The 26,020-nt window shown below is 33.0% G+C and overlaps 4 protein-coding genes across 4 annotated transcripts; 1 reads left to right on the forward strand and 3 right to left on the reverse strand.

Moving 5' to 3' along the window:
- Positions 1-4,010: 4,010 nt before the first annotated feature.
- LOC120211047 (zinc finger CCCH domain-containing protein 14-like) lies at positions 4,011-7,925 on the reverse strand. The gene is made up of 3 exons (XM_039209669.1): positions 7,678-7,925; positions 6,095-6,155; positions 4,011-4,919 (listed from the first exon to the last, which is right to left on the reverse strand). Exons 1-3 carry the CDS (start codon positions 7,757-7,759, stop codon positions 4,163-4,165), a joined length of 900 nt encoding a protein of 299 aa, XP_039065600.1. The 5' UTR covers positions 7,760-7,925; the 3' UTR covers positions 4,011-4,162.
- Positions 7,926-8,729: 804 nt separating this feature from the next.
- On the reverse strand, positions 8,730-12,058 carry LOC120211054 (non-structural maintenance of chromosomes element 4 homolog A-like). Its single transcript, XM_039209680.1, has 7 exons — positions 11,692-12,058; positions 11,477-11,557; positions 10,922-11,174; positions 10,712-10,805; positions 9,765-9,981; positions 9,575-9,666; positions 8,730-9,147 (listed from the first exon to the last, which is right to left on the reverse strand). Exons 1-7 carry the CDS (start codon positions 11,885-11,887, stop codon positions 8,911-8,913), a joined length of 1,170 nt encoding a protein of 389 aa, XP_039065611.1. The 5' UTR covers positions 11,888-12,058; the 3' UTR covers positions 8,730-8,910.
- Positions 8,835-24,635, reverse strand: LOC120210263 (protein EMSY-LIKE 3-like). Its single transcript, XM_039209030.1, has 6 exons — positions 24,631-24,635; positions 24,371-24,523; positions 24,223-24,289; positions 24,076-24,139; positions 23,450-23,629; positions 8,835-8,854 (listed from the first exon to the last, which is right to left on the reverse strand). Exons 1-5 carry the CDS (start codon positions 24,633-24,635, stop codon positions 23,499-23,501), a joined length of 420 nt encoding a protein of 139 aa, XP_039064961.1. The 3' UTR covers positions 8,835-8,854; positions 23,450-23,498.
- LOC120211065 lies at positions 21,119-23,219 on the forward strand. Its single transcript, XM_039209687.1, has 3 exons — positions 21,119-21,535; positions 22,707-23,056; positions 23,107-23,219. Exons 1-2 carry the CDS (start codon positions 21,190-21,192, stop codon positions 23,048-23,050), a joined length of 690 nt encoding a protein of 229 aa, XP_039065618.1. The 5' UTR covers positions 21,119-21,189; the 3' UTR covers positions 23,051-23,056; positions 23,107-23,219.
- Positions 24,636-26,020: the final 1,385 nt, after the last annotated feature.

Here is a 26,020-nt window from a genome sequence, read left to right on the forward strand (position 1 = left end):
ATAACTCATATCACTTGATTCATACCTTATTCTTATGAGTTATCATTGACATATATATTATTTTATAAACTTGCATTCACATGATTTATAAGCTTCTTCTCATAATCAAATATATCATATTTAATAACATATATCATATAGGTATATACTAACTCATATAATTTTATATAACTTATGCTTTCTTCTCTTATATTCACCTAAATAATGTAACTTATGTCATACTTATAAACACATATCACTTCTATTATTTCTTTCATATATATATATATAATCCATTTTCTTAGTTTAGTTCCACATAGCTCCTATAATTTTTCTCATATGTCTTCATAGATATTTACTATCTACCTCATATCGTATTTTCATTTAAGCACATAAATTTTACCATATAACTTATCTTACATATTCATATAATCATTTATGTCTATGTCTCCTAACTTAAATATTGTTCTCATAAAATTTCATAACCTTTCTCGTGTACTCACTTATACCATTTAGTATAAATTATACTTGGTAATCTTATATTCACATGTTCATTTCATTCCTTATGCCTTTATCACATAACTTATTTCATATTCTTATACCATCATATAAATCATTTGTATTGTTTCACATGACTTATCACTCTAACATATACTTATACAAATCATATAACATACATAATAACATGTTAACACATATACTCATTCATACATATAAATCATGTATCCTTTATTGAATCAAGTAAACACATATAACTTATGCATGCATTGTAAATCAAATAACATTTTCGGAGTCACTTCTTACCATAGTAACTCCGTCACTAGCTCATCGTAAGCCAATGTTTATTCGATAATATAAGTACAAATTAAATTTGCACTCACCTTAGTCTTGCTTTGATTCGATCCTAATTCTTTGATTGTTCCGGAACGGGATTACGTTCTATATCTACATAACAATACATATATCCATATCAATATTCCAATTGATATACTCTTATCTTTCCTTTCTTAAACTAAAGGAAATGTTACTTTCATTTCTTGTTTAACGTATGCATCGGTACATTCTATAGTGTATCGATGCATCCCTTCACTGGTGCATCAGTACACAAATTACATTCGATGTTTTCATCTTAAGGGGTGCATCGATATACTTATGGCATTCGATGTTTCTTCTTTTAAGAGTGCATCAGTACATATTGAACGTGTACCGATGCATCTTGCCCATAAATTATTTTTTAAGCCCGAAAATCCACTTAATTCAACTCAAATGTTTCATATTTCATCCCCTTTCATATTCTTAACTTAAATATACATGCTTAAACTCATTTATATTCATTTATCTCGTCTTTAACCTTAATATCCAATCCTCTTTATTAACTTCAAGAATCATACCAGATTTTTAACATGTTTTAAATCCAATTCTAACACCTCATATTCCTTAATTAAGTTGATGACAAGTCAAATTTGATCTCAAATTCAACTTATCAACTCTTTTCCAGAAATTCATCTAAAAACTTCTTCTCTTTAATCTCTCATAACTTCTTCATCTTTTGTTTTTAAGATAACTTAAGCTTTTCTTAAGCTTAGTTATCATCTAATGATCAAAATCCAACTTAAATTTTAGCTAATAATCAACAACAAAGAAATCTTACATTTGCCTAACTTTCACGGGGAGAAGGAAGAAGAAGGGAGAAGAGTTTTCCAGATAACTCTCCCCACATACTTATCTCTTAATAAAGAGATAAGATAATTATCTTTTAGATAAAAAGACCATTTTGCCCTTTAATTCCTTTGATAATCATTAACAACTTTGAGAAAATATTTCCAAATAAATCATTGAACTATTCAACTATTCTACTTTATTCACCAAATTCTGAAATTTTACAATTTGATCACTAACCCGATATTGAGATATTACAGGGCATTTCCGCGTTGGCAACTACAATGACCCTAACAAGAGATGCACTAGCTACAACTGCAAAACCAACGATACTCCTACGTGGCGCAAAGGACCTCTCGGCCCCAAGGTACGTTTGCACACGTATATTACTTTCATTTACATATCATTATATGAAATTAGACAAACCCTGGTTTAGACAAAACCCTGGTTTAGACAAAACCCTGGGAGTATATTAAAAGGTTTTGATTGGTAATAAAATATTTCTTCAAACGGATTTCATTAAATTAGTTTAATAGTCATCAGATTTAGTAGTAATAATAGAAGTTATTATTATCTAAAAAATCTTCGGTTATCATAAGTGATGCCGAGGCCGACGGTCCAATTCTAATGAATAAATGAGACAAGAATATTAATATTAATATTTCCATTTTTATTTTGCAATCTGCTTTTTCTCTTTATTTCAATAGTATGAAAACATTTTCTTGAGATATTAATATGCTAGCAATTTTATTCTCGTTTGTAATAAGGTAATTTGTTTTTTTTTATTAGTTTTATAGAATAGATGTTAATTTGATAAAATAATTTAAAAGTAAAAAATAAAAAGATAATTTTATTTTTTAGTTATTAAATCATATAAAATTGAACATAAATTAAGAAAAATGTCAAAATTTCCAAACAAAAATAATATAAAGATTCAACAATTCTATAAAATTAAATTTTAAAATAATATATAACATTTTTAACATATTTGAACCTGAAAATTGTGTTAATGGTTTTTTGAACTTCCTTGAACAACTTATCATCTATTTTAATGTTTATTTCATAATTCCCTTCCTAGCGAATGAATTGAAGGATTTCCTTTTATCATAAGTTATAAGATAAAAAGATATAAAAATATCATCAAATATAAACACTTGAGGGAATTTAGTATATTTTTTTAAATATAGTTATTGGTTAGAGATTTAGAATAGTGAAAATAATGTAGGGTAAGTTCACAAACGCTCTCTAAATTATATGATATTGTTTTATTAAAAAATTATAAAATAGTCTCCGACTATAGGGAGTTGTTTTGTTGAGTCATTGACTATTAAATGTTAGAAAATAATCACTCCACTATTTATTATATTCCAAACTTGTCATTTTCCGTTAAAAAATTAACTATCATTTGAGTTGGATGTTAGTATGTTAATAGTTATCAATATCTTCGTTTGAGATTATGAGATCAAATTTTATCATGTCTCAATCAACATGTTAACATCCAGCTCACATTGCCATTAATTTTTGAACGGGAACGGACGTGTTTGAAACATAATGAATAGTCGTGTAATCATTTTATAACTTTTAATAGTCGAGAGACTCAACAAAACAACTTCATGAACCATTTTTTAACTTTTAATAGTCATAGCACTTAACAAAACAATATCCCATGTTGTATATTTTTTAAGAAATAGAGTTTTAAGAAATCTATTCAATAAAATTAGATATATTTTTTATAGTAATTACCAAAGTTGTCTTTAGATGTTGACGACTTTAATAAAATCATCTTGTGATTGAATAAATTAAAGGTACACTCATGCTGTAATGGTAGAATATCAGAGTCGTTAACAACAACCGACAATATTATTTGAAGACGCTAATAGTTATCGATATATTTAACTCCAATTACATGTGTTTGATTCCTGCAAAATATATAGAATAATTTTAAGCATAAAAAATTATTAAAAAAACGTGTTCATTGCTTGTCATATTAAGACAAATAGGCATAAAGATCATTAATGATGAGAAATAAACAGATATTTCATGAAAAGAAATTTTCATAACTAAAAAAAATGATTTAATCTCAACCCTCAATTCATTGTAATCCAAAAATCTTAATATAAAGCTTTTAGTTTAATATTATATAAGTAAATCTCTTCCTATGTAGTTCGCCATATTTTAGTTGTAAAATCAATCTCCAACCTATATGCAGTCTTATTTCACGTTATGACTTTTATATGTGTACCATGTCAAAAGTCCTTACACTACATAAGAGATCTTTTTGATAAAATTAATCAAGCCAAGAAAAAAGGTTAAAAAATCATAATAGCTAGGGCATCTCCAGAGCCCATCCCATACATTCATACAGAAAATCATTATAATTAAATATAAGAAATTTATTGCAATCCAAGCTACATTCCCATCCGGGGGGGGGGGGGGGGGAATAATACAAAACACATTAAACTACACCGAAATAACCCAAAGGCTAAAGCAAGAGTTCTTACCCAATACAATATTATTGAGGAATTTACATTCCCGTATTGCGCAATTCTTCGGTTCCATGAGCAAAGTGGCACCTCTCACCAAAAGTGCAGGATCCTTTAGAGAAGTTCTCGCAAAGCTTAGTCTTAAAGTTGTTCCCCGAGCCGGACCCACTCCTAGCAGTGTTCCTCATGCTGCTTCCAGAGGCCGAACCGACATTTAAAATCAGTTCGTGAACCATTGCACTGGCTTGCTTGATCTGATCAAATGTTCCCTCCAGCTCAATGTTCCTTGAACTAGGATCCGACTCGTTGTCCCTTATAGAAAGCTTGGCTCCTGTAACCCGACATATATGCTTTGAGTTCACACCATTTTTCCCGATAATAGCTCCAGCAAGAGATGCGTCAATGCTGATCTTGGCAGTGGCAGATGCTCCGAAACTGACTGCAGCACCAAAACCTGGTGAGGGAGGCTCCATTCTGCTAGCCATCCTTCCAGGCATACCTCCCATGGAACGGGGATCCTCGTAAGTAGGACCAGTCCGCTTGCCAAGCTCCCACTCACCATGAGCAAAATGGCATTTATCGCCAAACTTGCAACCTTCAGGAGTGCTGAATTTGCTGCACAAACGGGTCTTTATAGCTGGAGGAGATGCGCCATTAGGGAAGGATGGTGGGGCTACTGCATTTCTGGCAGCTGCAGGAAGAGCCGGGTTGTTACCAAGCATCTGAGACACTGCTTTGATGCCACCCGGAACATAATGCAAGAAGTGACAGCTCTCACCAAATTGGCACCCAGAAGTGCTGTGAAATAAACAGAACTCAAGAATGTCAAGCTAATATCAAGGAAATACTGCTCTGCTAGTGCTATAATTCAAGTACTAGTTCAGTCTATGAGATAAAATTATAAATTCATCGAAGCTCTTCATACGTACACCAGCTGTGCAATACCATGAAATAAGTGTTACTTACAAGTAACAACAGGAATCATAACAACAATCATCTGCATTACTATATTGAATAACAAGCACCAAGAACATGACACAACCTTTTATTATTGTTCAGAACCAAGCATCAGCAATTCTGAACCCTACTATTAAATTTCATTTTTAAAGCATATTCATGCAATAAAAATGTGTCAATTTCACCCAAAGCATACTAGGAGCCTAGAAAACTCTTAAATAGGCATTCTCTCTGTAACCCCAAGAAAAACATAAAAATTTATTCACAGAAAAAAAAATAAATGCACACAAAACCAAGTAAATACTTCCACATAGTATCAATTTTTTTATGTAGAGAACCCAGCTTGTTCCATTAGTTTCTCTTAAAACATTGCCGTTCGTATCTATGACTTCTAAAATTCTTGTGAGCCTACAATATGTAAATGATATTGATGTGTGTATTGAAGAGTAAAGGAGAGAAGACCAAGAAGATTTTACAGAGGATAAATGAGAGATTTGAGAAGACTCTATAATCGATAAAAGACATGAATTTTTTTTTAAAAAAAAGACCCACCTTGACCAGGAATTGGTGAATTTATTTATTTACAGGAGAAAAACAAAAATCTAAGAGATGGGAATCATAATTTGACAAAGTGCAATTACATGTTACCCAAAAGAAACAAAAATAGATCACCCTGTACCAAAATTGCTGGTATATAGAAGTACAATGTAAGATAAAAAAGTTCTGAATCCTGTATGGTTGCTTTCTGTTTACATATAACCCAGTATATAGTTAGTCCAAAAATTCACCAAGAAACCAACCAACCATTTTTATCCCATGGTCTTTCTTATCATTATTAGAGCCAAGAGCGTTACCTGTATAATTATCACTTTAAGTGACCAATTAATAAGTTGTAATCACATATAGTTTACATGAGAAGGTTGCCGTCATAGGAAAAGTTTCCTCACCACTTATAAAAATTAGAAAATGATGGAAGTGCATTAGGCTATTTATTTTGGATAGGTTAAGATTTGAACCTGAAAAACTTTGTGCATGGCTTTGATTTGCTTCCTATACCAGTTGGAAAGGACTCCATTTCTGTTGCAAAACATTAATTAATTTATCTCAGTTACAATTTCAGAGAGTAATTGATTTTTTAAATTTGAACTTTACAAAGTATTCGATACCCTGTTACCATTTCTTATCAGCACTATAAAAGAAAATATGTGCTTTATTAAATATGAATAACTGGTTTAGATCATTTTTAAAGAATACAGCCATCAAGCTTACTAATAAATTGAATAGTGGGCTGACATTTTTTGTTCCCCGGAAAAAATACAGCTCAACTTACTTTGAAAGTAAGTTCTGCTTCCAACTTCCCCAAAGAACTAAGTTTTAGATGATTAAAAGAAAACAGAGTTCTCCTACCCACCCCCACCCACCCCAAATGATTCTGTTGAAAAATCAGATCAAGGCAAATATCTCTTCACTTCATACATCAATACCAAAAACTTATAAAGGAATTTACCATGCCAAATTTTCAAATACAAAGACACGTGAGAAATCAAGACTATAAAATTGCAACAATACAATGAATACAAGTATAATACTGGATTCACAAACAAAGTAAGCCCACTGAAATCACGTAAGAAAAGCTTAACCATAATAAACTAAGGATCGGTGTACCTGACAATGCATTCAATTTTTTACCCAAATAACACAATGATAAAAGCAACAAGAGATGGAGAATAAACATTCATGACCATCGCCAATATAAACCCAGCTATGCAAACAATGAAACAATACAAATTATCATCAATAAAGCACAAGAGCAATCACATGCCAACTCACTACTGTTTAAGCTCAGGAAATCCAAACATAAGTGAGATAACACACAGGGGGTGGATAATACCCTACAAATTGGAAAAGAATTCAAAATGTCTACAGCAAATGTTGTTAAACGGATGTGACAACCAACAAGCCATTTGTGGAGTAATTAAATTCCATGTTCAAAGAAATAGATAATTGCATCATCCAAAGTAGCGTTTAAACTTCTACTAAATGCCGGATAATTTGCTAACTGAATACTTTTACGCTGATTTCTAAAACTCCACCCAGCAAGCATAAAGCTGCTTGTTAGGGTTTTATTGTTTTAAAACCCGACAATTGTATGTATGTGATCGAATGTGACATAAATAAGCAAAATCTGAACTCAAATGTCCTTTTTTACCTTTGTTTTCATGAAGCTTCTTTTTTACGCTTTCATTAAGTTTACATAGTTAAATTAAACTAGAGCATAAATCATTCAATTTATTTTTATACTTATTCATTTGGAGAATTTTTTTGTCACCAAAAGTATATCTAATATTCAAATCTTTTTTAGTATTTTCCAAGTTATCAAACACCTAAATTACACAATTTTGAAGCTTGCTACTTTCTCGGTACCTCAATAAATAAAGTGAAGAGAGATTACAAACGAAGAAGGGGAAGGGGGAAGCAAAAAACAAAAGGAAAGTTCTCCAAACCCTAGAAATCACCATTTTACCACAAATATAGCACAAACAGTCGTATAAGCATGTACATAAACAAGATAGACATATGAGTAGCAGAAAATTCGCACCTTGCTTGGATTTCTTGAAGCCGCCATTGCCGTTCAAGGAAGCCTCGGGCCTCACTCTCTTGCGTCCACCACCAAAGTCCATTCGGAGAGCAACGAGATCTAAGAGGAAGAAAGGGAAAGTGGGAGAAAATAGGAAGCTAGGGTTGGGAGAAGATGAAAAAGCGCGGGTGAGAGGTAACGAAAAGGGTCGAAAAGAAACTAGGTTTAAAAGATGTTAATGAAGTTTGATGATGAAATGGCTCTGAATGATGTTATGAAAAATTATGATTTTTAAATCCTAAATGACGGAAAGAATACTAGTAGTGTTGATGATCACGTGACTCCTCACGTACTACGACTAATAGCGTTACTTCGCAACATTCCTCAGAAAAGAAAAGAGAAAAACTCAAAAACAATACCTTCAAGTTAAATATAAATATATATATATATATATATAATAAATTAGGTATTAATTAAATAATTTTTTTATGTAAAATACTTTTTTGATTGAATTTTTTATTTAAAAATTTACGTTAACTAACTTTTAAAATTGAATATATATTTTATATTCAAGTTTTAATAGTTCATTTTATTAAAATTTTTATAAATAAAAGTTCATTTGAGATAATATTTCACTCAAGAAATTATTGACTATCAATGTGAATGTCAATTTATAATATAAAATTAAAAAAAAAACAAATGAAAGTAGACAAAAATACTTCATGGAAAATACTAATAATGCATTTCAATGGAAAAAAATAAAATAGTTCGGAAAAAAAACGTTTCAAATGATTAATAAATAATTATTTTATTTGAATAATATTTAATATACAGTATTTAAATTATTCATTTATTAATAATTGTTTTGGATTTGGAAAGCACATTTAACAACAATGTCGAGTTCACCCAAAGTGCCATTCTTGTACATCAAGTAACATTAGTTGAAATTTTCAAAAGATTGAAGGCAAGATAATACTCAAGGTGACATAAGCAGACAACTCAAATGTATGGTGAATTACATTAATCAAATAACTTGAACTCTAAACCCTAGTTTGTCCACTCCAAAATTAGCATAATCAGGGAGATCCATTCACATATCTAGAATCCAAAAGTGATTCTGCCTCCAGTTAGTAAATAGGTCAAAGAAAGTTGTCTCAGGCTCTCATGGCAGAGGAATGAGCTACAGCTATGTATGTACATCACAACATTCGAAACAATCGTACATGATGTGTTCTCAAAAGAAAAGCCAGTTGGTCAATTGTGCTTACGCCTGCACCTACGAATGCCAGGGCCTTTGCTAGCATCAATTTCAGGTGAGTCGTCTATGATGGATTCTTGCAAAATCAACCCTCGGTTCCTAGATAATTTTCGGATTGGTGTCGTTGATGTTCCCGAATTGTTTGTTGCTGGTTCTGCCTCGGAAAGAATTGAGTGTGAAACTTCTCTGTGAGGCATCAACTCCTCTCCAAGTGGCACCATTTTCATCATTACCTAAAACCCCATTCATTCAAAATTTCAAATTAGAAGGTCAAACAAATTAGTGTTAACCGTGCTGGAAAATATATATATTTTTGTTAAAACAGACAACTGGTTAGAGTTTGATCGACATGAATACTTCACAATTTAATTATAAAGAACATCAAAGACACCTACAAACTATTCTCCATAACCTTCCCTATGTGGCATTAGCTCCTCACCAACAAGTACCACATTCATCAATAACTGAAAGCCAGTTCATTTAAAAACTGAAGCTTAAAGGAAAGAAATTAACCTAAAAACACTATAGTAGACTAATAATTTATTCTAACAGGTGAGGAACTAAGATAGTTTGGCATACTGATAAAGAAAAAGCACTGAACATAGTAGTCGGTAATACTTGCAATATCTGGATTATGTTCAATGACAGCACATTCCATACCTTCCAGTCCTTATAATCGAACCTGAACACAAAATGGCTGTAACCAGCCTCACCACTTGTTACGGATGAAGCAGCAGGGGCATTTTTAGGTGCTGAAAGAAAACAGTAAATGAGACAAAAGCTTATCGAGGTATAATGCTAAGTGAACTGTCTGTTAAGTTACAACTTAATTATCTTGAAATAAACTTACAAACAAAATGAGAACCAGCTTCACCCACCACTATTTCAGCTCTCCCATCTTTGACTAAGAACGAAAGGGCAAATAAATTCTCAACAGTCTGAGCAAACGAACTTCTATTCAAGATCAAACTTTCAAGTTTCACTTGTCTCCCTCTCCTTAAAATTCCAAACATCACAGCCATATTATTGTCAGTGTCAGCTTTCTCTTCAGCGCCAGCATCATCAACCTGTTGAACAGGATGATAAATCTTTGTAAAAAATGGTTGTTAAAATAGTAGATATATAATATATAAATAATGATTACTAAGCTTATATCACATAATATAACAAAACCACACAACAAAAGCCACTGCACATCAGGACACATATTTCATTTACTCAAACATCTATAACCATAAATTAACAGAAACCAAACAAGAAAGCAAAGTTCAAATTTCCCAATAGAGATCATCTAAGAATAATTCAAAAGCACAGCAATTCCATGATATATGGGTAGTACCAAGCAACTCATTACCAACTTATATACCTTCTTCACGATCTTGTGTTCTAGTAAAATTTAGTGCTTGAATCAAAGGATTGTACTTTTTAAGGAACAAAACAAATCAAACCAAACTCTAAGCCACATGACAAACTGGATACAGTTCTGTTAATTATCCAGGTTTTAGAACTAAAATAGTTGAAGTTTTAAAATATAATTTACTTAGACAACATATACTACTTTTGTTTTATATAAATGAAATAAAAATATAAACTAAGAAACTAAAGTTGATAGGTTAGATAAATTTGAACAATTTCAGTTTTTAATAACTAAAACCATAAAGTAAAGTGAATAATTCCATCATCATTTGAAAAAAAAAAGCGCAATGAATTTACTGAGGTTTGTCAAATTTTGTAGCCATGTTCTCATAACCCTAAATGATGCTTAAAAACTAAAAACCAGAGAAAACATGACTTCACCTCATCAGGCCGAGCAGTATCAGTTGGTCTAACATTGTGCTTTCTTGTAACCACAGGCTTCCGTTGCTTTAACCAATTATTCATAGGTCCGAGCCTAAAGATCAATAACAGAAAACAAAACAAATCAGCAATGATACAACAATCCATATCCCCCAACTAATTAAATACCAAAAAGAAATCTCAAAATGGTATCCAATCGAAAAAACTAACATGGTACAAATTCCTTTGCAGGTTCTAAGCAATGGTGAAACAGCCATCCCAATATTTTTCCAATCAATCGATATCTGCTCATTTTCTTGTGTTTCGGGGCTCCTGCTCGATTTCCCAAACTCTCTAATTAAACAATTGAAGAAGTCTGCCAGGCTGATTCCCTCACAAGAAATTGACTTAACTGAAGTTGCCAATGTATTGGCCAAGTCCAACAATGCCTCTGCATCAGCTACTTGTTCACGTGGCTTTGACACTACAACCCCAAAAGAGAGAAGCATAAAAATTAATTACAATAATACATATATGTTTCTTTACAAATAAAATGGGTCAATTTGCAACATATTTTGGCAGGTAAAAAAAGAAAAGAAAAGAAAAAGATGAACAAAGACTACTGAGTTGATTAAATTAAAATCTAGAAAATCCCAAACACTTTCAACGAGTTAACGGACTTCCTTAAGAAGTTAAAAATGAAATATGACGGATTATTATACAAAAATGGTGAAAAGTAACTGGAAACAAATTCTCTAGACATTTAAAGGAAAAATACAGTGAAACCTTGTTGATGCAAGTTGTCAACTTCATTAATGATTATGTTGAATTTATTAGAATCCACGCTCGATATTTCATCCCTCACATCTGCACCACCCAAAAAAATTAAGTAAAAGGGTTTTAATAAACAAAGATTTGAAAAGAAAAATAAAGCAAATATACAATTTGTATAAACAATAGAAAGAATGTCCTTTAAGGAAATGAAGAAGAATAGAAGTAACCGTTGATTTTTGTCATCACGGCAAGGTATCTGGAGCGAATAACCCTCCGATTTTCCGCATCATTTTCACGATTCAGTTGGCTCGACTCAAGATCCGCCGACTCACCCCTGGCCACTCCAGCAACCTTGGTTCGAACCGGTTCAGCTGATGTAGTACCCTTATCCGTTTGTTTCTCTTTCTTCACAGTTCTCCTCATTATTTCAAATAGCTTGAATCTTAAAAAATAATGAACAGGCCAAAACCTTAGAGGAAGAAATCAGCGGAGGAAGATTTTCAACTTCAACCGTTCAAAAGAAAGGCAAGGAAAATGACAACCGTCAGAATCATTTTTATTTTCTCCCTCCCATTCTTTCTTTTCGGGGTTCACTTCCCCACTACTAACTTTAGTCCAGATAATTTGGACGATTTGACCCCTTGTTTAACCGAATCTTTACTTTTTTTTTTTTAACATCGTTTGATATATATTTATCGAAGTGACACTCTTTCGGTTGAACTGGCGGAAGGTGCATTTTCGGGGACACGTTTTATTCGAGTATTCGCTGAGTTTGATGTCACGTGTGGAAGGCACATCCTCGGGGACACGCCTTCACAGGATTCTGATGACTCGACTGCCATTTGTGGAAGGCGCATCCCCAGAGACACGTCTTCCATTAAATGTCATAAATGCCCCCATCCGTTTTCCCCTAACTATCCCTTCTCCTCCCTTATATAAACCCCTCAACCCTCCCTCATTCTTCACACCAAAATTATATTATCCTCTCTTATATAACTCAAATTCTCCAACTATTTGAGTTTTAAATTTTTTATTAATGGTAATAAATTTATTTTTATGTTAGTATTTTTTTAAATAGTTATTATATTTTATATTAATATATTTATATAAATATTATTTTTTATTAAAATAATATTTATATAATTATTATTTATTTAGAATTATTAATTATTTTTTTGTGCTAATTATATTGTTTTGTCTACAGTTATAATGGAAAACGAAATGCTGCTGCGATTGGATGTTAATCATATCTCCAGACATTTTAGAGATATGGTAATATTTTTTATAATTAATGTTAATATTTAAATTTATTTTTAATTTAAAGTTATTATGAATTTATATTAATTCTAATTTTTTATAATGTATATTATTTAGGATATTGATCGTATTTTAGAGACTTTTATTAAAAATCCACGTATACCGACACCGGAACGTATTTTGCCATATTTGGCTTCTGTCAGGTTCAGGTATATTGCAACAATTATTGGCGGTTGCAAACTCGAACTTGTCCTAATTTCTGCACTGATTGAGAGGTGGAGGCCCGAGACACATACTTTTCACCTTCCATGTGGAGATGCCACAATTACATTGGAGGATGTCTCTATGCATCTGGGGCTTCCCGTCGACAGAAATATGATGTGTGGTATGGCGGATGGTGATTGGCAGTCAATGTGCATTGATTATCTTGGAGATGCTCCGCCAGAGTTTAATGGAGGTAGAATAACTTTATCTTGGTTGAAAGCTAATTTTGAGGTTTTAAATGAAAATGCTTCAGAGGATCAAGCAAAGGCATGTGCTCAGGCATATATTCTACGAATAATTGGAGGAATATTGATGCCCGACAAATCTCGCAACCAGGTGCATTGTATGTGGTTACGGCATCTGATCGATTTTGATGAAGTTGGAAGATATAGTTGGGGCGCTGCAGTTTTGGCATTTCTCTTTAGAGAAATGTGTCGGGCGACAAATTATAAGAAAACTGCTATTGGTGGATGTCTCATGCTTCTACAATCATGGGCGTGGTTCCGCATGCCTTTCTTATGCCCGATTGTGAATGAACCATACGTATTCCCCTTATTGTTGAGGTAATTTTCGAACTAAATTTTTATTTAAATATTTTTAATTAAATAGGGTGATATTTAGTTTATATTATATTTCATAGGTGGTCGATGAAAAGAAAGAACCATAAAAGTATACCTACTGGGTTAGAGGAAATTCGTTTACTTATTGATACGAAAGCTGGGTCTGAGGTATGTTTTTAAATCTGTTTAAATATTAATATTTTAATTTAAAATGCTAGATATAATTAGAATATTTTTTTTGTTTGAATTGTATATTTATATTTCAGTTTCAGTGGATACCTTAAGCGAGCGATGAAGTGAAGGCTTGCATCCCACCCTACCTTAGTGGGTCATTAGAGGTATCGATGTCGGTTATACCTCTTATATGTTATGCTATTATTGAGTGGCATCTAGTTGATCGCGTGCTCCATCAGTATTGTTGTACGTAATATATTTCTGGAGCACCTAGGAATTTAGACAACGTGCATAACATAGATAGACGAGGAAAGAAAGAGGTTAACTGGGTGGTGAAACACAGAGATTGGATTGCGCTTTGAGAGAACCGATATGAACTGTTGTCCCCTCGACAATATTACGATGAAACTGGTCATATGGTTATGGATAACTATATGGACTGGTTTAATGAAAATGGGAAGTCGTTTCTACTTTCGACGGAAGCACGAGGGGTTAGCATTCCTAGGCGCCAAGAAAGACGTCAACCGTCTCAATATCATCGTCCCCCGACGCGTGGACGGAGAGAAGGCGCTACCGGTTTTGCATCAGTCCCACCACAACATCCTTATCCACCGATGCCGTAGGGGTACATGCCCAACCCTCCACTTCATATGCCAAGCCCACTAGTTCATATGCCATCTCCGCATGGTTACATGCCTAGCCCGCAGGGTTTTATACCATATGGAGGTGCATATACGACTATGTTTAATGATTCAGCATATGGTTCATATGCATTTTATTTGGCTGGTGGTGCTTCTCCGCAGACACCTCAATCTCCATCTGGATCACAGACATCGATGCCAATGTTTCCATAGTTTTCACAGTTCCCGGGGAGCGGTGGGATTGTTACTAGCACTCCTCCAAGGTCGTTATTTTATACAGGCCCTTCAGCCCCTTCAGCGTCATCTACACCAAATGAAGAAAATGTTGATGATGATGATAGTGAAGATGAGGAGACTAAAGAACAAGTTCCACGAAGAAATCCTCCACGAAGAAATCCTCCACGAAATAGACAACCACCTCCATGTGGAACTCATTCGAGAAGACGACATCGGTGATCCAGTTGTATTTTAATGTTATTTAAATAGTTATATTTCAAAATTTTATGTAATTTGGTTATGTTATTTAAATGTTTCATGGTTATTACATACATATTTTTAATGTTATTTTTTATTCACAATTAACATTAAATGTTTGATAAATGTTTTTAAAATACAAATTATATTATTCGAAATTTAAAATAAAAATAATATTATTCGAAAATTAAAATTAAAATATAAATTACAGTATTCGAAATTTAACATTAAATTTCAACTTATTATTCCAATTGTATTCGAAATTAAAAGTTATATTCCAATTATAGTTCACAATACTTAAATTGAAATTAAATTTATCCATACATATGGTTTTATCATTAACATATATATTAAAACGTATACATTAAAATCAACTTATCACTTCACATTTATTCGTAAAAACATCTCGAGCTCATTCCATACAATTTCAATGTCACAATCAACTTATCACTTCACATTTATTCAATTTATCCATAACATTTTATCTAATTTATTCAAACTTCACATAACGTTTTAATTTAAGTTATGAACTTAAATTAATCTATATGTATAATTTATTCTTAACTTGCTGAACTTTCAAAAGAAGTTAAAATTTGGTTATAATTTACCTGATTTCACAATCCATCTAGTGTCCCCGAGGGACATGAGTGACATAATAGGGCAATGATAACATATTCTCTGACAAAATAATAGAATGCGCGCCCCCGGGAACGCGCCTTCAAGTCCCTTGAGAAATAATAGGTACTTATATGAATAGTGTCCCTGAGGGGCATGAGTGACATAATAGGGCAATGATAACATATTCTCTGATAAAATAATGGAAGGTGCGCCCCCGGGAACGCGCCTTCAAGTCCCCTGAGAAATAATAGGTACTGATATGAATAGTGTCCTCGAGGGACGTGAGTGACATAATAGGGCAATGATAACATATTCTCTGACAAAATAATGGAAGGCGCCCCCCCGGGAACGCGCCTTCAAGTCCCATGAGAAATAATAGGTACTGATATAAATAGTGTCCCCGAGGGACATGAGTGACATAATAGGGCAATGATAACATATTCTCTGATAAAATAATAGAAGGCGCGCCCCCGAGAACGCGCCTTCATGTGAATAGTACCCCGATTATAGACACTATTATATGCAACGTATTATAAACTTTCAAAACAAACTTCAGTTCACAAGCTTTCAAATTCTCAAATTCTCAAACTCTAAATTCTCAAATTCTCTTAAAATGAGTCGTCTTTCTGCTGTTGTTTTGTATGATGGAGAAATTAAGGAAGCTGAAGAAGGGGTTGTTTTTGAGTCAGATCATTATATCCCCTTAACCTTGAAGAGAAACATCACAATTGAGGAGTTAATCACAAAAATTTCGTTAAAGATTCGTGTAGCAGGCCAGAGAAGACTATCTTCACTTTAGTACAGATTTCCTACTGAACTTTTTCCGCTCACATATACATCATTTCAGCTTTCAAACGATGATGATGTTTCTATGATGGTTGATATTCATATGGGGAGTTCACAATCTCTTATTGAAATGTATGCCACTTTTATTGAGGTTCGTGCAACTCGTGATCTCTCATATTCCTCTCACTTTGGCATTGCATATTAAGCTGATCAAGTTGATAGCCCGACACAACTGATCTGTAATGATTTCACATCATTAATGACGGATCCAAAGCCAGATTTCATGCCATCAAGTTCAATATGAAGGCATTCATCTACAACTGCTTATGATCTCAACCCACGTGGCTTCACCAATAATCCATATGGCAACATCTCTTATACTTCAAGGGGCAGACATTCATCTGCCAATGTTTTCGACTTACATATGGAAATGCCAACGAGACGGTAGTTTATTCACATCCCACATAATACAATGGCCTCAAGTTCAAGGGGAGGACACGCAAGCGGGAACTTATTTGACCTCAACATTGGATTATCGGAGGAACCCTTATCTCCACCAGAAGAACCTCTTCGGGAGCCAGGTGCAGATGGTGCTGAAACGGGATTATTCGTTGAACTTGACTCACCACAGTTTAACGTACATTCTGATGATGACGAGGATGACGTTCCGATAAATACAACACTAGCCGAACTTCCTGCACATATGTATGAGGCTGATTATGATGCAATGTATGAGCCTGAATTTCCAGATCTTCCTGATGTTGGCAACTATGGACTTCAATCATCAATCAATGACGGTAATTTACATATTGGAATGGAGTTCGCATCGAAGGAGGAAGCAATGATGGCAATAAAGAGTTATAATATTCGTAACTCAGTTCAGTCCCGAGTTGATCGATCTAACACGGAGAAATATGTCTGCTACTACATCCAACGTGATAACGGATGTCAATGGATGGTCCGTGTATCAAAAAGGAAGAGGAAGAACAACTTATGGGAACTAACCAGATACAACGGTCCTCATACATGTTGTGCAAGAGGTATAAACCAGGATCATCCCAACTTGGACTCCAACATTATTTGCCAAGAAATCATGCCCATTGTGAAGCAAAGCTCTCATATAGTTGTTGCGGTGTTGATTTCTGCTATACAGTCACAATATGGGTATACTGTCTCATATAAAAAAGCGTGGCTGGCAAAACAGAATGTCATTTGCAAACTTCATGGCGAATGGGATTCCTCTTACAACGAGCTGCCCAGTTGGTTTCATGTTGTGCAAAGACTTAATCCTGGGACAATTGTTGAGTTCGAAACTCAACATCATTACGTGAATGATCGAATGGTTCGCGATCGCTGCCAATTTTACCGTGTCTTTTGGACTTACCCTCAGTGTATTAATGCAGTCAAGTACTATAAACTAGTTGTCCAAATTGATGGTACTTTATTGTATGGGAAATACAATCAAGTTTTATTATTGGTTGTGGTCCAAGATGGAAACCGTAATATTCTTCCTATTGCGTTTGCCCTCGTTCAAGGAGAAGACACTGAGTCTTGGGCTTTTTTCCTTAAAATTTTACGTTTACATGTTGTCACCAGGGAACGAGTATGCATTATTTCAGACTGAGGAGTCGGGATAAAAGCAGCAATGCACTCTTTGGGTACAATGTATAGACCTCCACATGTTCAACATCGTTATTGTGTCCGTCATATTGCTGCAAACTATTACGAAAAATACAAGAAGAACGATGAACGTCAGTTAGTCGTGCGGATGGGTATGTTACTTTTTCCCAATTTTTCTATCAATTTCTTATTTCTTATTTATACTTCATATTAACTATTACATATTCCTAATGGCTTAGGTTACGAACTCTTACCTCAAAGGTTTGAGTCGATGCTACAAGAGTTGTTTGGCAAAAATAAGAAGGGGTGCGAGTACATTATGAACATCAGCAAAGAAATGTGGACAAATGCATATGACGGGGGGTATCGCTATGGTCATATGACAACAAACTTGGCTGAAGCAATAAATTCAACCTTAAAGGGGGCGCGTCATTTACCAGTCACGGCGTTGGTTAAAACGACTTATTTTCGTTTGGGTCAACTATTTGCAAAGCTCGGTGGACAAGCTCTTACTTGGATGCAAAATGGCCATATTTACCACCCAAGACTAGTAGCTGATTTACAGAAAAAAGTGGCTGCATCAAATGGGATGTTAGTTACAAATTTTTCTCGCACCCGTGAATTGTTTCGTGTAACCGAAATGCCACATCCGCTGCAAGGGATTGAAGCTAACTCTTTCAGAGTTAATCTGCAAGAGAGGTGGTGCGATTGTGGTTTCTTTCAAGCACTCAAATATTCATGCTCTCATGTCATTGTACCTTGCTCACATTCGCATTTGGACTACAAAAATTATGTTGATCACGTATACCAACTTTCACAAGTATTCAAGGTATATGAATTTGAGTTTCCGCCCATATGAAACGAAAGAGACCCAAATGAGATTCAAACTTGGCTTACAATTGTACCAGATCCATTGCTATTGAGGGACTCAGGTCGTCCAAAATCTACTAGAATACATTGTGATATGGATATTCGGGAGAAGTCAACAGAACAAAAACGATGTGGGCATTGTAGAAACATCGGGCACAATAGAAAAAAATGTTCAACTCTGTTATCATCATATAACCGTTAACTCTTATGTAATTAATATTGTATTTAAATAAATGTTTTTATTTCTAATAATTTAATGTTATTTCATTTTATATAATTTGTCAATGTATGTACACCTAAATAATTTTTTTTAACTTTTAAATACATAAATATTTTCAATATATTTATTTAATATAATAATTAATATTATTAGTTATAAATTTTTTTAAAATATAATAATAATTTTCACCTTCTAAGTAGAGAAAAATATTAAATTAAACAAATAAAAAGTTATTAAAAATTTATGTATACGATGACATATTTCATGTTCTGATTGGAGGATTAAATTTATTAAATTAAATTTTCAATAAGACTAAATTCATAAAATATGTAAGTCTTGAAGATTAAATGTGTAATTATACTAATTTATTAACTTATGCATTAATATTTTCGTTAAATATTGATAAGAGATGACTAGATTGATAACATTTAAATAATTAACTAATAAAATTAATACATCGATAATCAAAATAAAAAATAATAATATAACCATATGTGTAATATTATAATTTCATACATTTTTCTTATAACTACAATAAAATCAAAACTGGTTTTCATATATTGTTCTATCATATTAATGTAGATAATTCACTCTACCTTTAACACACATTAACAAAATACATTTGATAATTCTTATATTATAATCGAAACACTTTACATAATATATTACTAATTTATAATAAAAATAAAAATAAAAATAAAATATTTATTATTAAACAAAATACCAGCGTGACAGTCGAGTCATCAGAATCCTGTGGGGATGCGCCTTCCACACGTGGCATCCAACTTAGCGAAAACCCGGGTAAAGCGCGTCCCCGGGGATACGCCTTTCGCCAGCTCAGCCGAAAGGGTGTCACTTCGAAAAATATATATCAAACAGTGTTAAAAAAATAAATATTCGATTAAACAATGTCAGTTTGATCAAATCGCCGATAATTTGACCTTGAGCTGTTGGACACCCAAAATTATGACCAATCATTGTTTTATTTATTTATTTTAAATAATTATTTTCACTGATTTATTGTAATTTAAAATACTTAAATAATTAAATTTAACGGAAATATGATATGAAATTAGATTAATTAAATCTAATGTTTTAACTTTCAAACTCTAATTACTTAAATGAACATGTGCACACTATTTACAAATATTGTATTATACTTTAAAATTATGATACACCATTAAATATCATATTATAAAAATTTTATCATTTCATTTTCTTATAGTATTATCAAATTAATCAAGTACATCGAATTAAAAATAATAATTAAATAATTTTCTATGCTATAAATAAGTAATGTGATTTTTTAAATTATTATTACACTTGAAAAATAACAATATTATTTATGAGAAAAATAAATAATTTAAGAAAATAGAAAATATTAAAATTATGGTTTTTAATAGTCTGAAGTAACTACAAGGTAATATTTATTCAGAATTTTATTAAACAACGTTTACGCACCCTACAAACACATATGCTTGAACCTAATACCTTTAGGGAGAATAATCTTATTTTTTACCTCTGAGACCACTTAATGTGTTCAAAATTATAAAAAAAAATTTATTGAATTATTTTAAATTAAATTAAGTTATAAAAATTTAAAAATTAAAAATTAAAAATATTATATTATATGATATTGTTGTTATATCTAATATTTAACAAGTAAAGTGAAATATTTATAATAATATGTTAATTAAATAACTTATTTGTAATTTTATCAAAAATAATTTAGTTATTTTTAAAATCATAATAAAATAACTTTAAGTGTAGTTTAATCTTGATTAAATTTATTTTGGTGAAATTTGATTTTTTTTACAATTAGTCAAACAAATTCCGGCCTCATAATGTAAATAATTTTTTTAATTAATCACTAATATTCGATCTATTGACCGATTAATTTAGATTGGGTACTGTAAAGGCGATGGTGATCCTCTCAACCCAATTCATTTCATTCGTAAACGTCAAAATTCAAACCTCCAACCTCATTTAAGTAAGTTAATACCTCATCTACTATTTGTTGGTAATGTATGTAAATGAATCTTTAATCATGGGTAGTGGGTAGTAGCGTGGTCGTCCAATAACAATTAAATTGCCAACTCCTCTCATCAAATTTCTACATCTCATTCTTTCTTAGTATTTTATTTTTACCTCCTAGAAGCTACGAACTCAAACACGCATTTTACTTATATTCCCTCGTTCTCTTTCCCGGATTCTATTCCCGAACTTTCCCTCTCTCCAAAAATGTCAAACTACAAAGTGGATTACCCCACTGTTGAAACCCCTGATAAAGCGAATCTGAGTGCCAGGGTTTTCAAACCAAAAGACGAGATCAAAGACAACCTAGTGATAGTCCTTGTCCATCCATACTCGGTCTTGGGTGGTCGCCAGGCTCTTTTGAAAGGGATTGCTACTGGGTTAGCTGAATATGGTTACCGGGCTGTTACTTTTGACATGAGGGGAGTTGGAAGGTCGACTGGAAGAGCTTCTCTCACAGGTTTCGCTGAAGTCAAGGATGTCATAGCTGTCTGCAATTGGGTTTCTGAAAATCTTTCTTCTGATAGAATCTTGTTGGTGGGTTCTTCTGCAGGTATATTAGAATCATCCATTCATTTTTTTGCAAGTTCCTTTGTTTTTGGTATGGAGAGGGATTGTTGGGTTTTGTGTAGTAATTAGATTCCTCGATTAAAATTAGATCCCATTTAATAATTTACTTTGGAAAGGAAGAAAAGACAACATTTTAGATTTTGAGTGAAATTTAATGGAAGTTCCATTTCGGAGATTACAAGGGGATTTTTGGTTTTAGGTTTATAAATGATTTCAGTGTTATTTGTTGACCCCAAAAAAAACTATCTTCCCTCTCTCTTTCTCTCTCTCTCTCTCCTCCCCCCCCCCAACAGCTTTCTAAATTATAAGGATGGCATTCTGAATTACTTCTGATATTGTTTACGTTAGTAGCTTTTCCAGATTTTGTACTCAGTACCTGAAAATTTTCCGGATGTGTAGATGAGTACAGTAGATGCTAGAGGTTGTTGAAGGAATTGATTTGTTGGAAACTTTGTTCTTCTTGTTGTTTTCCTTTCCCAAATAAATCTCAAAATTGTATATGAATATGATAAATAAACTTCGATATGTTATAATTACACCTATAAAGCTTTGATTTTGATATATTTGTAACAATATTTTTTTTTATCTTGGTTCAGTTTTACATATTTAATATTTTTGAGAACAAATAAATTTATTTTTTTCATGTTAGATAAATATAATTTCTAATAATGATATTACTTTAATAGTTGTTATCATCACCGTAAAAAATGGATGAAATTCTTTTTGAAGGTGTTCTTCGTGAGCAAGTTAGCCTTAAACTAGAAATTTGATGTTCTGAGTGCTACTAACATACAGATACAGCAGACCTTGCCAGTTGCCACTGCGAAAAAGGATGTGAATGTTAGATACAATTATATATTGGACATGGGTATGGTTAAATTTTTCGAAGCTTCTTCATATATTTGGAAAACCTTAAAAGTTATATTCTCATACAATGATCAAATGTTTTGCCCCTCGGATATTTTGAAATATGAATAGAAACATTGAAATTAGATTCATAAGTTTCCTTTTTTGCATTGTGTGTCGGGAAGAGCGGGGGTGGATGCCAGATTTTTTGGGGGGCTGAGCCTAAGGCAATGCGAAGAACACTGTTTGCTCGAGCCTTGTGACTTGCCTGCATCATTTGTTATTTGTTTTGTTATTTCCTTTTGTAGGGGCGCCAATCGCGGGGTCTGCAGTGGATCAAGTCGAGCAAGTTGTGGGCTATGTAAGTCTGGGATACCCTTTTGGGATGATGGCCTCAATCCTTTTTGGAAGACACCACAAAGCCATCCTGCAATCCTCGAAACCTAAGCTCTTTGTCATGGGAACTCGGGATGGATTTACGAGCGTCAAACAGCTCGAGAACAAGCTCAAGTCTGCTGCAGGACACAATGAAACACATCTGATAGAAGGAGTTAGCCACTTTGAAATGGAAGGCCCTGCTTATGATGCTGCTATGGTTAAACTTGTCCTCAAATTCATCGACTCATTGGAGGACAAGCAGCCTGTTCTTTAAACACTAGTGTTTGATGAATTGCCATGAAATTTGCTTCCTTAAACTCTAATTGTTTTGTAGAAAGCGATCTGATTATAAATATATAGTATTATTTTGTGTAATTTGCCGGACTTTAGACCTTCGGTTTCCATCCTGTATGATCAAATGAAAAAAATTGAGTTTCAGTGAACTTGGCTGCAAACAAAATGAATTAAATTTTTTACATAGTCAAGGGATTCACCAGTAATATTTTAAAACTTTACACATAACATTTCCCTAATCTACAGTTAGATTAAAGTTACAATAGCATGCAGCCTACTAACTAAAGAGGATTAGGCCCTTTACCTCAAGGATTAAAACAAGATTACAAAACTCGTTTTGTTCAGTTAAGAACCCCACAGCTGCTGCTTTTGTACATGCTAAGCTGGTTAAATTTGCTACCCGAAACTTATGGACACCTCTCATCATTTTATCGCGCCATCGGACCCCTCAAGCATTCTACCTTAACCCATCTCATCATTGTACGACCTATTTCTCCACGCTCTTTCTTTATCCGTTGACTGCCCTTGTGAGAAAGGATGCTCTCCATATGCTTGAATCCAATCAAATAAATATATATATATATATATATACCTATTTTAGCCATATGTAACCTATTAATTGAGATAAATATAACTCCTTTGAAGTTGAAGGCATTTCCATATGTTACAAGCTTCCTTTTATTTTCTTTATTATGATTTTTTTGAACTATAGATTCATCTTGCTGCTGTTGATGTCACAGGAACAGCAGTCAATAAGTTAAATAGTGAAACGGGCTTAAGACAGAAGCTATGCTATACAAGTTAATTTGAATCCATGCTTTCTTTCTTATTAGAAGGGGAATGGGAGGAGGACAAGTGGACAACATTAAATAATAGGAAACTTGTATACCTTAGTGAAAGGTAAACTGAACATCCAAAAGCTACAATTAGATTATACAATAAAAGATTGTGCATCCATATTTTAACTATTAATCTGTGACATAATTATATGTAATTAGTTATTACCACTTTCACCATCAGATGCACCTTCAAGTCTCGCAATTGCATCAACTAAGGCTTGTTCGTGCTCCTGCAATGAAATATATCCACAATGGTTGCTGCTTCGATAGCTAAATATAGACCAATGCAACAGCATTAGAAGATAATACTCACTTTCAGCGCTTTCTTTGCTTTCTCAATTTCTATGGAATCAGGATGACTTGCACCAAAAACTTTATCTGGCTCTTCAACATTTCCATAATTAAGAAGCATACACATTTGACAAATAAAGTTTATTAGATGATCTCGCAGTAGCAGTTATACATCCTTAATTAGAGTATCTGTACGAAGTATCTCGATATCCTCCAAAACCTTTTTTCCAACACCATTTTGCATCAAAGGAAAATCGTTTTTAGCCTGACCCTTTAAACTCCCTCTACCTCTTCCTGCTCCAGTCACCCCACTAAAAGACATCCTAGGAGGAAACAAGAAAATGAAGACATGTTACAAATGACAATAACCAGTTCAGTAGGTCATAATACAAGCTTAGCAACATTAGGTACAACAATTACAAACACGGACCCCATCCTTGGTGCATAACCCTTATATGTTTGAAAGCGAATATTCGTAGTGGGCGAAAATTGTCAAGATATACAAACACAAAACTTGAATTTAGTTTATATATCGATCAACAATGTGGAAATATATTACTCGGTCACATTATCCTTATCATATCAGGCATATCAGAGGAAATAGTGAACCTCCTAAATTTGATTATTCTCAGACATAAACGGCTTGAAAATTCATGATAATCATATTGATCATTGGTTGTGCATGGCAACGTAACCCTATGAGATGCAAACCCTATCAAGGGGAAAATATGGTTCAAGATAATGGATAGACCATGCACATGAATTCTGCAATGTATTATGAATGGCATAAAAGCTCCCAAGAAACAGATGCTAAGAGCTTAAAAGTTAACTTTGTTAAAAATTGTATAAAATATACCAATGGAAGGTAAAACAGGCCGTACAAAGTAAAAATATTATGTATGAAATAGCAATAAAATGCAACAACTCTACCTCTTTGAGATTGACCCATTCCCAGGTTTCATCAGCTATATTTATATCATAAACCAAAGCATGCCGCCGTACAATATGGAAACATAGTATTATAGCTCCAATAATTAACAACTCACTGTATAATCAACTGAAGAATATACCTCAATCCGGTTATAGTTTGTTATAACGGCCTCATAGAAATGGTTGTCTGCGTGCCACCTTGTCCAAGCTTTCTTTCCAATTAATGGATCATATAGTGCTCTGCTTCAGCAGGTTCATGTGTTGCAAAGGCCCAAGAAGTACGAATAGGAGCCTGGGGCATTCCAGGAAGGTCACTGGAAGGGTGCCGCATCAACTTCATTGGGATGCAGCAAAACAACATAATATTAGGATCACGTAATTTTATTAATTTAAAGAAGTATTAATTAAACGATAAATTAATAATTTATTAATTTAAAGAGATTTTTTCCGATTCAACGAATCTATTTCTTCACGAATGAAACATATACATTGTATTGACTAATTAAATGATGTTCATATACAACGTGCTAATTAAATGTAATACATACCCCTAAAAAAAAATTTCATTGTGGTATGTAATAATAGTTAACACTTAAATGTAAATTCATGTGTGGTAAAAAAATCAACCACTATATAAACAACATCAAACATTCCTCATTAGTCAATTCAAATCAAAAGTGGCAACCAATTTCGCGAAAGGAAGCACTTGTAACAGCAACGACTCCTAAAAATTTTTTGTTGCAGTATGAGAACGTAACACCGGAACTTTTGGATGCAATAAGAAAAGTTAAAGATGAAATACAACTATATTTAAATTTTAAGAAGAAACTAAAAATTATAAAATCATATTTTACTAAATTGTTATTGTTTAAGATTAGAAATTTTAAAGA

Source organism: Hibiscus syriacus, unplaced genomic scaffold, assembly GCF_006381635.1.
Source record: "Hibiscus syriacus cultivar Baekdansim isolate YM2019G1 unplaced genomic scaffold, ASM638163v2 tig00000715_pilon, whole genome shotgun sequence".
NCBI lineage: Eukaryota > Viridiplantae > Streptophyta > Magnoliopsida > Malvales > Malvaceae > Hibiscus > Hibiscus syriacus.